Source organism: Vanessa cardui, chromosome 1 (assembly GCF_905220365.1).
Source record: "Vanessa cardui chromosome 1, ilVanCard2.1, whole genome shotgun sequence".
Lineage (NCBI taxonomy): Eukaryota > Metazoa > Arthropoda > Insecta > Lepidoptera > Nymphalidae > Vanessa > Vanessa cardui.
The window spans coordinates 6,381,433-6,398,023 of NC_061123.1; the positions used below are offsets into that span (position 1 = coordinate 6,381,433).

Here is a 16,591-nt window from a genome sequence, read left to right on the forward strand (position 1 = left end):
AATTTGGAAATTATAACAAATTATTTGGACGAGTTTGGACTACGAGAAGAAACTTTTCATGAACATTAGAATATAAGAAAAAATTGCTGGGTACCGAGAATGCTCACACCACTCAGCAAGCGACGTAGTCTCGCAATTTTCAAAGACATTTGGGAGCTAGTCGGCGATACTACTTAGAGTATTACTACTTAGTCGGCGATAACTATATATATGGATAGTCGTGAATGAAATGAAATGCATAATGAAACATGGATTCGCAAATACGATCCGGATAGATTCATACTGCTCATGTTGCAAAAGCGCCGTGAAAAACAAAGGGTTCTTAAAGAGCCGGACACGTAACAACGAAATTATAGCTAAGATTGACATTTTGATGAGAAAGATACAGAATATTTTGGTTGGATTAAAGACATTAAACGTGAATTGTATGAAATTTATTTTATTTGCATTTACATTTTATTTCTTTCAGTACGTTCCTTAGGCTGTGGACTTATCTGCCATCCCTGGTAATTCGTATGACTATCACAAAAGGCGCCAAGGCACACGATGGGCTCTGCATCATAAACTAATGTTAATTATTAATAGTTATTATTATTAAAAGATTAAAGTAATGTATACCTAGTGAAAATTTTAATCATCTTTGAATGGTAATCAATAAATATTTATTCTAAATCTGCTGTAACATCTAAAACTTAGTTTTTATATTATATACTCCATACTGTTGAGTTATTTTGATACAATTATCATATATATTCCACACCACCATCGTTAATGCCTATTAAATATACTGATGCGTATCAGGATTGTCTGTTGAGATATATGTTTGCTCAATGCGTTGGCCCCGCTTGCCCAACTTGTATTAGACTTCGCAATGTTTAAAATCCTTAATCCTTTGATATATATTCTACGATAGACAAGAACGTTCATGTAAAGAATTTGTTACCTAGCACTGGTTAATTAAAACCAAAATAATTATGCCGCCACATTAAATTATTAAAACAGTAGTTAGTATAGTTCCATATCGCTTATAGAGGATAGTAATAGTATTCTCACAGTCAAAACATGGTAAGCGCCAGAATTTCATGCCACTTTTATAGGTATACCGATTTATATTTTGATATTGCGGTAATTAATCATTTGATTCAAAATGGCAAAGCCACACTAGTAAGGTGAAGGCACTGCAGTTCAGTTTAGTGAATTGAGTGAGTGTTGGTATGGCCATCTCTAATAGTAGTAAACATGTAAATTTTAGGTATTAAACGTTATTTTAGTTACCTTCACAAAATATATTAACCGATTAGTCTACCAAGTATTGACTTTCTATAACTATGATTAAGTATGCACGATTAGTCATAAAGGAAAAACAATTTGAATGTACAATTATCTTAGAGCAAAGAATAAATCTGTAGTCCCAAGGTAATTATATTAATTATACCATTATTACTAATGTAGCAATAATCCTTCTTTTAAAAGGTAATATAGTTAATATAACTGGAATACTATATAGATACATAAAAAATAGATTAAGTATATAAGAATGAAAGTATATTTTTATATTAAATTTTAAATTACATATTCATTTGACATCGGTATCATCTCAACATGTTAAAGAACATAATTTAAATCTTTTTACATTGAAAGAAGAATAAGTCATATAGACAATACAAGATTATATGGAAGATAAAAAAGCGTAGAGTTGATGAGTTCTTTGCTTATTTAATAAAAGGCTACTTTGTTATTGTATGTGTGTTTGTTAAAAGATAGCTTTTAAAATAACAATTTAGAATTGCTTATATATAGCCTAAATCAAAAAAGTATGTTTTGATATTAATTATCACATGACAATAACAAAAACAAATGAAATGTACGGTGTACTGTAATGATTTATATTATAAATCAATTCCCAATTACTGAAGTATCTCCTTTTTTTATAATACTATATATGATATTTATTCATTCATCGACCAAATAAATGCAATTTTCGTTTGTATTCAATTAAAAAAACAAAAATCAGTCGTTTGGCCCCATGAGGGTAGATAATAACGAAATATTTGGTTGCTATTACATATATTTTAAAACAGAACAATCTAAAATTTACTGCTTAGATTTTTTATATAGGTATTGTTTTTTTTATGATGCAATATAAATTAATAAGACGGTAAAGGCTTAAGCGAAATAATCTAACTCACGAAATGGCCGTCGCTTATTATTCATAACATATGATAATAAATTTGTACTATTGTTATTTAAAAAAAAAAACCTTATGTTATTCTTAAATATTTATCTTCATCAGACAAGATCTTTTGTAAAACAAGTAATTGTATTTTTCATAGGCTGTTAACATAAAGACAAGAAGAATGAAGCAAAGGTTCAATAATACAGATATTAATAAATACAATAATTATGGGCTATTTTTTCCAATGATATTATCTTATCTAAGTGAACCCTCCTTTATTATTTATAAAATATAATATATGGTTAATTCTTATAGCTAAGGCAATATAAATTGCTTAATCTAATAAGATATCAAGACACATATTTATGATATAAAATATTTTAATAAAATGATTTTATTTGAGTAAAGCATTTCTTGATAATAATGCTAATGGACGATCTTTCCCCGGGTGACATTTGTCATGATGTAGCAAAAGGCCTTTTCGGGTAACAAATTTTTCGCTACAGAATGAACATTGAAAAGGTTTTTCTCCTGTGTGCTGGTACATATGATACTGTAACAAAATGAAAATGATTATGAGCATAAAACAATATATTTTTTACAAACTATGCACTAATTTTTTAATTTTCGTAGCAGGGATGTTATGGACATATAATTTCGGATCTGGATATGGATTTATGAATCATATTTTACCTGTTACAAATGGTTACATATACGAAATTATTTCGAAATATCCGATTGTTTGGGATAGTTTACATAGTATACATTTACTTGACATTATTTATATTAAGTTATGGGTACCTATCTCCATAACATCCCTGCAAATAAGCTACTTCAGTAAGTTACCCATTTAGGTATATTTTCAATGTGGACTATGTGACTACTGGACAATGTCATAGTCGGATTTAAAGGTCTGGAGGCCCCCGGGCCACAAAGCAATGGAGGCCCTAGACCAACAGAAGCGTGAACACCCTAATAATTATATTATTATGAATTGATTAGTTTTTTTTTTAATTTCAATCAGTAAGCTATGATTTATTTACTTGTATCGGTATCTTTTAAAATATTTAGTAGTAATATTGTTATAATTTGACTATATAATATCAGTTGCCCTCCCCTAAATACGGCCCTGGACAATGTACTCGCACCCTTAATATTGACTTAACTATAATATAATTATGTATTTATACTCACTGTATAATTATCTCTTTTATGAAAACTATGTTCACATAATGTGCATTGATATTTAAAAGAGGCTTTTATTGTTGTAAGAGTTGGCTTTGCAGCAATAGGGCGTGGTTGTAATGGTTGATTTTCGCGGGAAATTGTGGCTCGCCTTTTCTTTACTTCAACTCTTCGACCAGGATGCATCCTACTTTTGTGTGAGTAGCAATTACCAGAACTTGCAAAGCTTTTCTCACAGAATGGACATTTATATGGTTTTGCTCCTGTATGTTGGTTTATGTGGAACTGCAAAATTAAAATGTATAATTATAGTTATTTACTAAAACCATCTCATAATCTTCGGAATAGAACTTAATAATTATATAAGTTACAATATAAATGTAAAAAAATACCAACTCATATGAAAACAGTTCATCCCAACTTAAAAATATTTTTACTGAAAATGTTAAATAGATCAAAATAAATATAGAAATATATTAATTCTATAAAATCTAAATCATAAAGTGTTCAATACTTATATAAAACTTGTTACTAAATTACTTGTATAAAAGCTTTTTATCACTTATGATACAGCAAATTTGTTTTTTATATTATATCCATTAACATGTGTAGAAATAAACAAAACTGCAAGGTTTTAAACTGAATTTACATCTTCAGTTTGATAAACCATTGGCAAATTATTGTATAAAAACACCTTGATAGCTTAATTAAGAATTCGTGATAGATTGATTAATGTGTTTCTTATTATGTAAAAGTAAGAATATTGCTCAATATGTTATGTGATATGTTAAGCAATAGTAAAAAGTATATACCTGCTTTTTTATGTATATTTAGTAATAAATATTTTGAAAAATTATTTTAGTAAAATTCATGATTGAATGGATTGATTGTGTGAAAGAGGATATGTTTAGAAAGAATGTTACTTGTGAGATGATGTCTGACAGAGACATATGGAAGGAGAAGACATGCTGCGCCGACCCCAAATAATATTGGGATAAGGGCAGGAGGATGATGATTTTAGTAAAATTCAAATTTAAATGAGAATTTATAGATACCTTTAAATCTTGATTTCGTTTAAAACTTTTCTTGCAATAGTGGCATTTGTACGGTCTTTCAGTGCTGTGAGTTACACTGTGGGTTTTCAAATTACTACTTGTATTGTATGACCGACCACATACTTTGCATACATATGATTTACTAGTGGATGAAGAATGAGCTGCCATGTGGGCAGCTAAATTTTTGTCAGTCCTGAATCTACAATAAAAATGTATCAATTAGTATAAAATAATTCACTTCATATTTTTTACATATTATAGTCTCTATAACTACATAATATATATATATATATATATATATATATATATATATATATATATATATATATATATAGTGTATAACATATAGTATTTTATATGTTAAAATACTATTCTATTAAACATATAAAATATTAAGATATCAAATAAGGAAAATGAACAAAAAGTTGTCGATTTATATTTTAACAATTATTAAATACTAAAAACTTACATTCTTCCACATATTAAGCACATGCCTGATGTTCTATGTAGTTTTAGATGTAACAATAATTCACTTTTATAATCAAATTGTTCTCTACAAGAACTACATTTATAAGGTTTGGTAGCTCTATCTTCATTGAAGTGGGTCCATGAATGGTTTTTCAAAGCTAGCTCAGTAAAAAAACCTCGGTTGCAAGTATTACATTGAAAAGGTTTTGTAGTATCTTTTTTATCGTCATTTGGGTCACAGGTCTTATCTCCCTTCTTGATCAGCTTGATAGTAACATCCTCACCATCTACACCATGTAAATATGTTACATCTTGCTCAATTGATTCAGAATTTTCTTCATTATCAGGTAGAATTGAATCTTCCGAGTTTTGCAAAACCATCATAGGATCAACATTAACTTCCATAGCCGTAAATTTCATGTCATCTCCATAATCTGGTTCAATATTGTTTGGCTTTATAGATTTAGTGATTTCCTCGGTTTGTTCCAAAATCATACTTTGATTTTGTAAAACATCCTGTGCTTTCCGTGCCGTATCAATAAAGTCACATACTGTTTGTAGCTTTGAACAACATTTGACACAAATGTTTTTTGGTAACTTGTCATCTTCTTCAACCTTTAAATTATAAAAAATTTAAATAAAAATTATATTTTGAATAATATTTTTTTATACAAGAAAGCAAAATTGCACTTAGAACAATCAACAAAGTTATATTTACCTCAATCAAAAGATATTTATTCAGCTTATTTTGAAGAAGCATGGCTTCAGCTTCTTTACTAAATATCATTATTGTTACTTCTTGCTCTTCTGCACAAAGACGACAACACCTTTCAAAAGTTTCTAATGATTCGGCCATATTCAAATGATATTAACATACTTTTTTAATTCTGTTTGATGATAATGTTTTGGAAGTATATCCACAATGCTATTTCGGCATCCAGAAACTTGGGATGTTAGTAATGATTTTTTAGCTTCCTTAGTCCATACGTTTATAACGCATGCGCGTTTTAAAATAGCGATGTTGAGCTCTGTATACTTCATTGTTATTGATATTCAGAGATACGCTCTGATATTGCTCTAATGCGCAAACTCAAACAACTCAATAGTCCAAATGTATAGCAATTTTTGTTAACTTGGTGCTTAGATCATACGATAGATTGAAACATACGAAAGGTATTGAATCCCAAATATCACATTTAGAAAACAAATCAATGTTAAAATGTGTTAATAAGAATATTAAAAAAATGATTTTCAAATTAACTTATTGAATAACGTCCTTTATCTGTGATACAGTCTGTTTCATATTTTCATTTATTATGAAAAAATATGAATGACTTTCGGACTGATGGATGGAGTCCATAGAGTATAACAATACAGATGCTCGATTATAAAATCTAATCGCATAGCGCTAACGCAAAACGGTATATTAACTGTGACCGCTGATCACAGAGTAAATCGAACTTAGCTTAGATCTGAAAATAGAAATAAGTTATCTAAAAAATTTTTTTAATTGGTTCTAAGGAAAGTATAAGTACCAGGTAGCTAAAAAAAATTATTTTTTCCATTATCCATTCCAAATTATTTTTGTATATTGGGGTCTAGGAATAAAATTGTTTTTCAATTTTCGTATTTAATGAATAGTTTATATTTGAACACTAAATAAAAAAATATAAAGAAGTAGTGAGCAAAGTAAGAATATATGTAATAGTTGCAAGGAATATAAGCAAAACATTAATTATTTTGGGTACATTTGTTTTACGTTGCAACTTGCATGTAGGTACATGCAACGTAAAACAAATGTATGTTTGCAGTTCTACCTTGACAAGGTTGTCAAGGTAGAACTGCAACTGAGTGATTGATTTGTTGCTAGAAAATTAAATCAGTGACATCGAAAAATTAAGGTAGGTATTGAATTAATTCAGTTTAGATAGTTAAGCTTGATATTGATTGTCTTTAAATATACATACCTATATTTTTATATCTCAATACTTAAAATAATGTCATGAATTGGCCATCAATTTGATGTATATGTAGTGTTGCCACATTACCATTTAATGTTTGATGTACCAAAACAGATCAATTTATGTTTTAATAATGAACCATTAATTTTACTTGCTAGCAATAGCTTCCACACTCAATGAATGAATTAGTATATTATCCTAAATTCATTTTAAATAAAATTACAGGAATTGACAAATACGTATGTGCTATGTACTGTCTATAACAATTTATCATAAAACCTTTCACAAAATATAGCCAAATGATTATCATGCCTCTATTAATTTATCTATTCACAATTTATTTTTCATCCCCAACTCCGTCTAAAATATAAAACCTTTCCATTATAGGTAGGTACTTCTTTCTACTGATTTAATCTGATATTATTTTATGATTTAACCGAATATAGGAATAATTACAAGCCCAAATATTATAAAGGTCCTTGTTAGACAAGAATATTTTGAGTTCGTCGTCGTCGTCATTATATTTTTAATCGATTAGTTACTAATAGTTTTATTTAACCTAAAATATAATCTCTCATGTCTTGAATTTTCTATCGTATATTACCGTAATATATTCATGTGTTTAATGTATGGAATTGACATTTACTAAAATATGCACTTTTTAGGTTTGAAATGTGATTAAGCCAGACTGATTAAAAGATCTTTATAATATGGAATATAATATCTAACCCCTTTTCATTGGTAAAGAGCTTCGAAAAATGTCGAGAACAGAAGGTACCCAGAGAAAGGACTACTTGTACGGGCGTACAAGTATCCGTAGAAACTGCAGAAGAGGTTCTAGTGTTTAATTTTTGACTAAATAGTCGTCGTTGTGGATAGAATAGAAAAGAGCGGTTTCATATAAATGACTAAAAGAATCGTCGTTTGTGCTGCTTATGCTAATGCTTAAGGTGCATTTGTACTTTATATAGAACTTATTGTAATACCCTTTAGAATTGTAATAACGTTGGGAAGGAACTGACTTCTGACACACGGTTAACACTAGTTCAGAAGTCAGGGTTGCACTATTGTAATATGTAACAAATGGTTAACAATAAAGCATTTTTATTATTTTATTATTATTATATATAAAATTGCCAAACGTATTTCTCTGTTGACACGATGAACGGTACAAAATTCGGAGCTCCATGGTGTCCGCTATTCCACATACCAGTAAATCCACGACAGCACCAGTGGTGAGTTAACTATAGCTTAAGTGCCGCTTTTGATATGCGAGCGCAAGCGAGGGGTGACATTTGTGGATTTTTTTATTTCCTATAATCCTTCTGAATGTAATATTTACCATATAATCCATTTCCATTTCCAGACAAAAAAATAACATAAGATTTTTTGAATTATAAAATAGATAGCAGGGATCGAATCGATAATACCACGCCAATTTAATAAAGTAACTTATAATAAAATTATATCAAACTTACCTAATATCACACAAACTTCAAGTTTGATTTTAAGTATGTGTTTAGGTTGTTCTTTAGGTCTTTTCAGTAGAAACTGCAGATTATCTGTAAGCGGGTAACATAGGTGTGTTGTGTGTGTGCTAGATTGCATTCGTAGGAAAGCTGGGAAGCATAAATAATCATACGTCATAACCTAATTAGTTTGTCGTAGAGGTGGATATAGGTAACATTTGCTAATAATGAGTACTTATTTTTATTTTTTCATTTCAAATATAAAGTATGAACGTAACAATTATAAATAAATCTTACCTATTTAATTTTTACTTCTCTAATAATAATCTAAAAAAAACGTAAATGATTACATTACAAATATAATAGTCCTTAACTATAGATAAAAATATGACATTTATATCAATTTAGTAGGTAGGTACTCACCTAATATTACATTAATGTAAAGTCAATGTTTTTAAATACATATAATTCTTGACCCTGCAGTTAAAAATATTCGTACTTATATATTTTAAGTTTATACATCATTAAGTAAATGATGAATTGACGAGGCACCTACTTAAATAGACTTTAAAACTGTACAGGTAAGTACTTACAGGTGTATGAAAGTAATTACAAAACTTTCAACAAGTTGATTTTTTATTGAGCTTTAGTGACGGTGTAAATGCAAGTGAAGGATAGGTAGGTGAGGTAGGTGAGCTAAGCGGGTTGAGGGGCATCGTTCTCGAAGACCGGTCTGCGCGGGTGTAGCGGGTGTTGCGCGGGTGCGCGTGGGCAGGCAGGGAGCCGGGCGGTGCGGGCGGGGCATGCGTCTGCGTCAGTCGCGCAACGAGCGCTATACTACGAATACGTCGGGTGGCGTCGCGCCAACCCGTCGCGTGCTAGTGTTGTGTCATAGCGGTGGGCCAGGTCGGTTTCGAGATTTATTCGTTCCGACACAAACATGGCTCTCAACTCGGACGGTGAACAGAAATCGAACCTGGTCCTCCGCGTAGACCAGGATTCTGACTCGGTCTTGCAGTCATTATTCGATACAGTGCTCAAACCCGATTCTAAACGACCGCTACAGGTGCCTCTGCGTATGCGACAGCTTCCAAAGTCGTTCTTTAACCCGCCGTCGACCGGTTCCAAGTCGCCATCTGTGTCTCACTCACGAGAAAACTCGGCTGATTCGGCGTTTGGATCGTCGTCTGCTACTGGTGCTGCTCCTGTTTCTCACTCTCGAGCACATTCATCACCAGCAAGCTTGCAACAGACGTACGCAGCAGGACAACAAAACCAACAACCACCACTACCACACCAACATGCTAAGCAAAGGTCTTACGATGTCGGAACACATATCCCAGATGATCTGGGTCCTTTACCAGCTGGTTGGGAACAAGCCCGCACTCCAGAAGGACAGATATACTATCTCAAGTAAGTTGGTTTTAAAATATTTTTTTTATTTTTATAATATCGTCTTAGTTAATCAATATAATCGTATAGCAGCTGCATTGTGGCAAAATTTGAGGAAATAGTTAAACAGGTGACAATGATTAACTAATTATATATGAATTCATATAACTCAAGAACCATTATGGCAGTATAGCATTATTATATACCATTACAATGAGATCCAGGTATTTTTATATAGAAGGTATAATAATCCAATGTTTACCGTCGCCGAACGAATAATTATGCATAATACGTAATGTTGTTAATGTTATGTCGCCTTTGTCTACAAATTACTGTGCAATTTCAAAAACTTTCAATGTTTCTGAAAAAAAAACCTGATGAATTACAGTATTTTTATAATATGAAGTACAGTATAACTTATAGAGTTGTGACGTATATATATTTTTTCAATTGTAATTTCAATTGAAAGAAAATTGTATTTCCTAAATAATATTTTGGAATTGAAGTCATTTTTGATGTGATTATTTCAGTAGTCCTAATGGACTATATAGCTATTGTTCATTAATTTCAATAGATTTTTATTATTCTCGTAACTCTTAACTAATAAGTCAAATCTAATTATCTTTCAATTGTATATTAATTATATTTATAATAATGTATATTACACTAATTCCTCACAATACAACATCCACTTAGGTCAAGCACTACTAGGGTTTCCTGAGGCAAACCGATTTATCCTGTACCACTGGAATTAACGATTTTATATACTTAGATGTATTTGATGAAATACACTAGGCTGTATATCATCTATATTACTTGAATTAACTTATGTAATATAGTAAAATTGTTAGATATAGTGCCTTCGTTCTAAAATTTTCAATAGAATAATTGTACGCAACATCAGTATGTTTTTCAGTAGACAATATATAAAATTGATTTTGTTATACTATGTCTATATTGTGTTAAATATTGTTTATATGAAGAGTTATCATTTTACGCCAAATATTTAGGAAAAATCATCATGAGAATATCTTAGGGCGAGAACCTGTTATTTTATTTAACTTCTCAGTGGAAGCCTTCCAAGCTATCTTTTAGGCGCCAGTTCGTCCTTTTTATGCTTGTTTCAGAAATACCAAATAATTAATAGAGCATCAAATAGACACGTTCCAACAGGAAATAAATAATATGGTCTAAAATCCAGACAAACATTGATATGGAGAATACATTTAATCCCATTGACTATATGAGTTTTTATAAACAAAAAGATTATATCAGTAATATTTAAATATTGCGTATTTCCATCAATTGTATTCATGTATCGTATTGCTATATACCTTTGTTCCTGATTAAACTAAAGAAACAACAGACATTAGCCATAATTCACGTCATTACATAAAAATGACACATATTTTGTGGCAAAATTTTTAAAAATTGCTTATTTCGTCCATAATAATATCGTACGTCGTGAGTACTAACGTACTCATCGATAGTACTTGATAATAATACCTTTTTTACTAATTTCTTGGTTACATACAATAATAATATGGATTTTTATCAACCTTTTACATTACGTCATTGCCTCTTTATTAGAATAAAAGTGATAAATTTATAATAATTAAGAGGCCCGGGGTAAGGCCGATATTTTTCTATCTGTCAAATATAAACTTTATAATTGTCATATTCTCTATCTTAAAACACATTGTCGTCATCCTATCTTATCGTTAACGTATCTAACGTCAAAGAGTACTTAGTGATAAAAGATAAACTAAACAAAAATGAATCACGAAGAAAACGGGACAAATGAGACAAAATAACCAAGGTAATATTTCTCCCTCATCAATTATTTTTTTATATTCATATAGATTACTAGTCAAAAGATCAGAATACAAGAGGTCTAAAACACTCGTGAAACCATGTAAACATGACAAAAAATATAGTCTAACGTGATTTAATAATCGATTCACTTGAAAATTTCGCTAACATTACATAGTCGTACATTGCCGGGGTTACTTTAAATAATTATAACCATAATCTGTAATGGCCGTAAGGCTGGCGCCATTGCCATTATTAGGTTACGTCTCACTTACGTAGTCTAGGATAATATCGTGTAACGTGGGCGGTATTCTCTGCTTCTGCAGTTTAAGTATCTACATTAAACGTATGTTTATACCATAAGAACTTTTATCCTACTATATATTTAGGTCACTATATATAGAACAGTACTAAGCAGATATGTTTGAAAATATCTGATATTCATTTAATTTTTCAAATTTATTTCATAAACAAGTCATAAGTTTGGTTTATAATGCATATGTCAACCGTTTTAAATTTGCTAAATGTTAATTTAGTACTTAGTTGTAAATCATCTCAATGATGTCTGTAAATCTATTGTGACATAATAAGCAGTATGTTTGTAGGCCTATAATAATCTCGTTTGTTTGGTATCAGAGGTAGTTTCACGTCGGCCGTCGATGCCATGCCGTTCGTCTCTTTGGTGGACAGCAGCCAATGCTACATCAAAGCTTTTGCCACCTCGTAAATAAACTCAACCGACATAACGTGTTATATGAAAAACAATCGAATAAAATTAACTATTATTTAAAACAGTCGTTGAATTATTAAATATTGACAATTTTATTGTCTATTCTGGTTATATATACTTGTTTAATTGATCAAGTTTGGCGTATATCTCACATTAAAGCTTCTTATACAAAATACATTTAAAAAAAATTATACTATTAGTTATTTTGTAACTGTCTTATAGAAGTCTGCAATATTAATGTATATTAATTTTAATAATATATGGCACAATTTACATAGCCGCTTGGCTCTGCTCACGACGCTCACGTCGCCTGCACGGAGCACAGCGAGATGGACCATTGCAAGTGGTGCATCTCTTCCGTGTCAGCAAATAGACGTGCACATCGTTTCTTAATTGCAAGTTGGGCCGATGTTTTATAAGCTCCATAACGGCCAGCGTGTGTCTCGCATGTGAAATGTTTGCTTTAATTATTATTGGAATGGAGGGTAATTCTCTGTGGTTTTGTTCGGCTAGACTTGGCGATGTTCCGAAATGGGTAGCGATGCAAATTGCCTTGGCGGACGCCCAACACGGCGCTATCAGGCCGGTAGCTTTCGAGTAACACCTCACCGTTACTGATGACTCTTGACCTGCGCTTCTTTTGAATATTTATAATAATTCAATCCTATAAAAAATACCCAAGAACATCAAAGTATTATCTAAAATCGATTTTTTATTCACGTAATTTTTCACTTTTATTTTAATAGTTTTTGATATTTAATACTAAATACGTTGGGGAAATATTATTATTTTAAACACCATACATATCGTTAAATTTGTTCATAAAATAACCAATGTTATTTGACGTCGAACAATATTTCCTTTTAAAGTGTCGTCCCTTGAATCGTTAATCAGAGAAACCTCTGCTTGTGAATACAAAGGTAAAGTTATTTCGAAAAACCATATCGGAGTTCATTCAACTCTATTCTAAGTGAGCAACACTTTAAAAGCACAAATAGAGTCTCTAAAAGCATTAATAAAAAAAAAAATTAAATTATATCAAGGTTTGCTTAAAGCTTCGGTGAAATTAAGATTAATTTTCTTTATGTCATATTTACTAGGTTCTAACTAAACCATTTGTTATCCGACGTAGTTAACCTATTTTTAAAATTTAAGTTTTTGTGACGCAGACGGTATTAGCTAATTGTAAAGAGGTAACTAATTAGCTTTAGCTTCACGACTGTTTCTCAGAAGAACAGTGAAGTAGTCGCATGCACAGCAAGTGAACTTATCGTAGTGTATTCAAAGCGATAACGTTTGAAATACAGCACACTATCGCCTTCTCAGAAACTCGCCCGCTTTAGCGTCGGACGCGACAGGTAGCTAACGGAACTCTGTCGACAATAACATTTTAAAGTTACAGAATAAGCTAAAACTTAAATTCAAATAGCTTGTCGTTGTATTTAGCTATAAACATGTTAAACATTGCGTAATGGCGATCACTATATAACTGGCATAAGTAAGTAGTACCTGACGCATTCATTTTTTGTAAATCCCCAGTCGATAGATATAAGAGGAAATTTCCTGCGGCTTTGTTGTATATAACATATAATTTAGTATAAGTAACAGGTATATACAATAGAAAAGAAATTGTGGCTAGCGTATTGCGTGTAAAAAATGATGTAAATAAATTTTAATCTAACGTGGAACTTAAAATAGGGCGCAATCTATAGTTATTGACAATGAAACTATATTATCAGTACGAAAAGATAAGTCTTTTCATTCAATTACACTTCTTCGAAAACAAAACGTCGCTGATAATTACATTATCAAGCTTTTTACTTAATCTTATCTTTCCATGTATTATGTCTTCGTACTATTAGTAATCTCTACAACACAATTTTTATATATTTACAGAAAAAATATGTTTTTTTTGCTTATTGTTAATTGATATAAAATCATGTTTAAGAAAAATAAGTATAGATACGTTTGTTTATATGTCGGTCTACATATGTCAACAAATGCAATTTTGTTATTATTTTTTAATCTCTGAGCATCCTTTTGCGTGTACGGTAGCATTAAGACGTATTTTCTTCAAATGCAAGGCTAATTTCGATCTTCTGTCAATGGCAGAGAACACATTATTATTTGCAGCACTGGTAGCAAAAACATGGTACTCAGTTTCCACGCTCTGATTACTGGATGTTGGCTCTAGACATCGTCTTTATCGGAATTAATCAGAAACTATTAAGTACCAGGAACATGAACATAGATTATTCTGTACGAAAATTGTAAAAAAAATGATTTTATCTACAAAACCAATATGATATAAACTTTAAAAATGTAAAGACACCAATAACAGTTGAGAAAAATCTTAATCAAATTTGTTAAATTCGATATTTACAGTTTTTTTTATAATTCGTTTTAAATATGTCTTATTTTGTATTTCAACTAATGCTCCTTCATTCTCATTTTAATACTTAAGACTAATTATGGCTATAATATAATAATATTTAAAAAAAACCTATTTACTTTTCTTTGTTTAATAAATAAAACCTTATGACATCTTACATAGTATTGCCATAGGTGTAAGTCATCAGCAGCAGTATAAAAAACAATTTCGAAATAGGATGAATACTCTTTTCTTTAACAACCGAATTCAGATGCCTTAAGCCGCCGCTCCGAGAATAGAGGTTCTTTGGTCTGTTACCACATTTCATACCTACATACCACATCGAGTTTTGTGGACACAGATGTTTTTCATCGTCTTGTGTCATCGGTATTAATGTATTCCAATAAAACATGCGATCAACCGAGTCCTTACAAACGATTATCGCGAGACGATGTATTCAGAGACCACACCGGTTGAATGTATATTTCTATGTGGGGCATAGCATCATTGATACTAATAACATAATAAATATGAATCTATGATATATGAATACGATTTTTTAAGAAATATTGATTTGTGTAAAACGATTTAATATTTATAAAAAGGTTATCTAATTTATAAAATTTGACAGGTTAGGTACTCTGCCATGGATAAAAAGAAAATCATCGAATTTAAACTAACTGCTTTACTGTCTATATCGCAGTGCATGTATTATATAGCGGTATTGTACTTTAAAAAACCGTAATATAATAATATTTATCGAGTAGATGAATATCTAATAGGATCTTTACGACTTTCTATCAAAGACCACAGTCTATTGTCTACTATTCGATAAATAAAAAGTAGGTTATTTCAGGGCTAACTGCCCCAATTTTAATTTTAGGTTCAAATTTTTTTTTAAATACAACATGTGAAGTATCAAACAGATACAAACATTTACTTAAAATATATAACTCAAGAAATATTCTATAGAAAAAGTATATAGGTACAATTTAGTTATAATATAGGGACACATTCGCGATAACTGCAGGAAAACCAAAACAAAAACACTAATTCTGAAAACAATCATCGGAATGGACATAACGGTCAGGAAAACCCGCTGGCATTAGCGTTTTTAATTCAATTTCGATTAACGTGACAGGTTGATTACTCTTACCTGTATGATATCGAGTAGGAGGATAAATCTTTTGTAATATCAGCTGGTATACAAGGATTACATTACCCCAAAAAACATAATCAATTTTGATTGTTTATTTTAGACAATAAAAAGTAAAATAAATAAACATTATATACAACGTCTTACTAAATAAAATAGAATTCTATTTTATATAATTTGAATACAATTAATAATTTATAAAAATGTCTTTAATATATGACAATCAATAAATTATCTTAATACTGAGTGCATAGTATTAAAACGAATTGTGACTAAAACATTTTACATGTAAATGACGCAATCGCTAATATCGCTCGTATCGATAATTCAGTATATTATATTCAATTAAATATATTATCCAAATGCAAGGGCCACTTATGCATTCCGAAAAAATATACGTAAATAATTTTTATTAAATAACAGTTTATACATAGGAAATGTTTAACCGTAAATATTTGACAGTTAAATAGTCAAACATTTTTCCGTTTTCCAAAACTATTTTAAGCAGTACCATAACCAAAAATAATACTTCAGTAAATTAAACAAGACACTTAAAAAATTCATTTGGTATGAGAGTTAGCTGTTTAGTAATAAATATGATTTGATACAACACTAATTGAACATAACACAACAAGAAATATAATAAGTTATCTCATAACAGGTGAATCTACTGTTGCTACAGAGACACGCTATAATAATTGCATATTCTTCAATATCAATGCTTAGTCACAAGTACACATCTCGATATGCTGGGAGTATCGCCATGCCTAATTGTAAGATCAAAAGGGGTCAAGTGTGTACATTGACGGGCGCTTT

General features: G+C 30.5%; 2 protein-coding genes across 8 annotated transcripts in view; one reads left to right on the forward strand and one right to left on the reverse strand.

Moving 5' to 3' along the window:
- Positions 1–1,567: 1,567 nt before the first annotated feature.
- Positions 1,568–8,439, reverse strand: LOC124533856 (zinc finger protein 883-like). The gene is made up of 6 exons (XM_047109406.1): positions 8,324–8,439; positions 5,603–6,356; positions 4,886–5,499; positions 4,417–4,615; positions 3,371–3,646; positions 1,568–2,729 (listed from the first exon to the last, which is right to left on the reverse strand). The coding sequence occupies exons 2-6, from the start codon at positions 5,738–5,740 to the stop codon at positions 2,571–2,573; spliced, it is 1,386 nt and encodes a 461-aa protein (XP_046965362.1). The 5' UTR covers positions 5,741–6,356; positions 8,324–8,439; the 3' UTR covers positions 1,568–2,570.
- A 675-nt stretch (positions 8,440–9,114) lies between these two features.
- Positions 9,115–16,591, forward strand: part of LOC124533866 (transcriptional coactivator yorkie) — a 31,987-nt gene continuing 24,510 nt past the window's right edge. For 4 of the 7 annotated variants that reach the window (XM_047109433.1, XM_047109424.1, XM_047109449.1 and 1 more), the window contains exon 1: positions 9,117–9,727. In XM_047109433.1, the coding sequence (XP_046965389.1) occupies positions 9,255–9,727 (473 nt within the window). In that variant the 5' untranslated portion in view covers positions 9,117–9,254. Of the gene's footprint in view, positions 9,728–16,591 lie in introns of all 7 variants that reach the window. The other 3 variants (XM_047109416.1, XM_047109441.1, XM_047109458.1) reach the window with 2 other exon arrangements.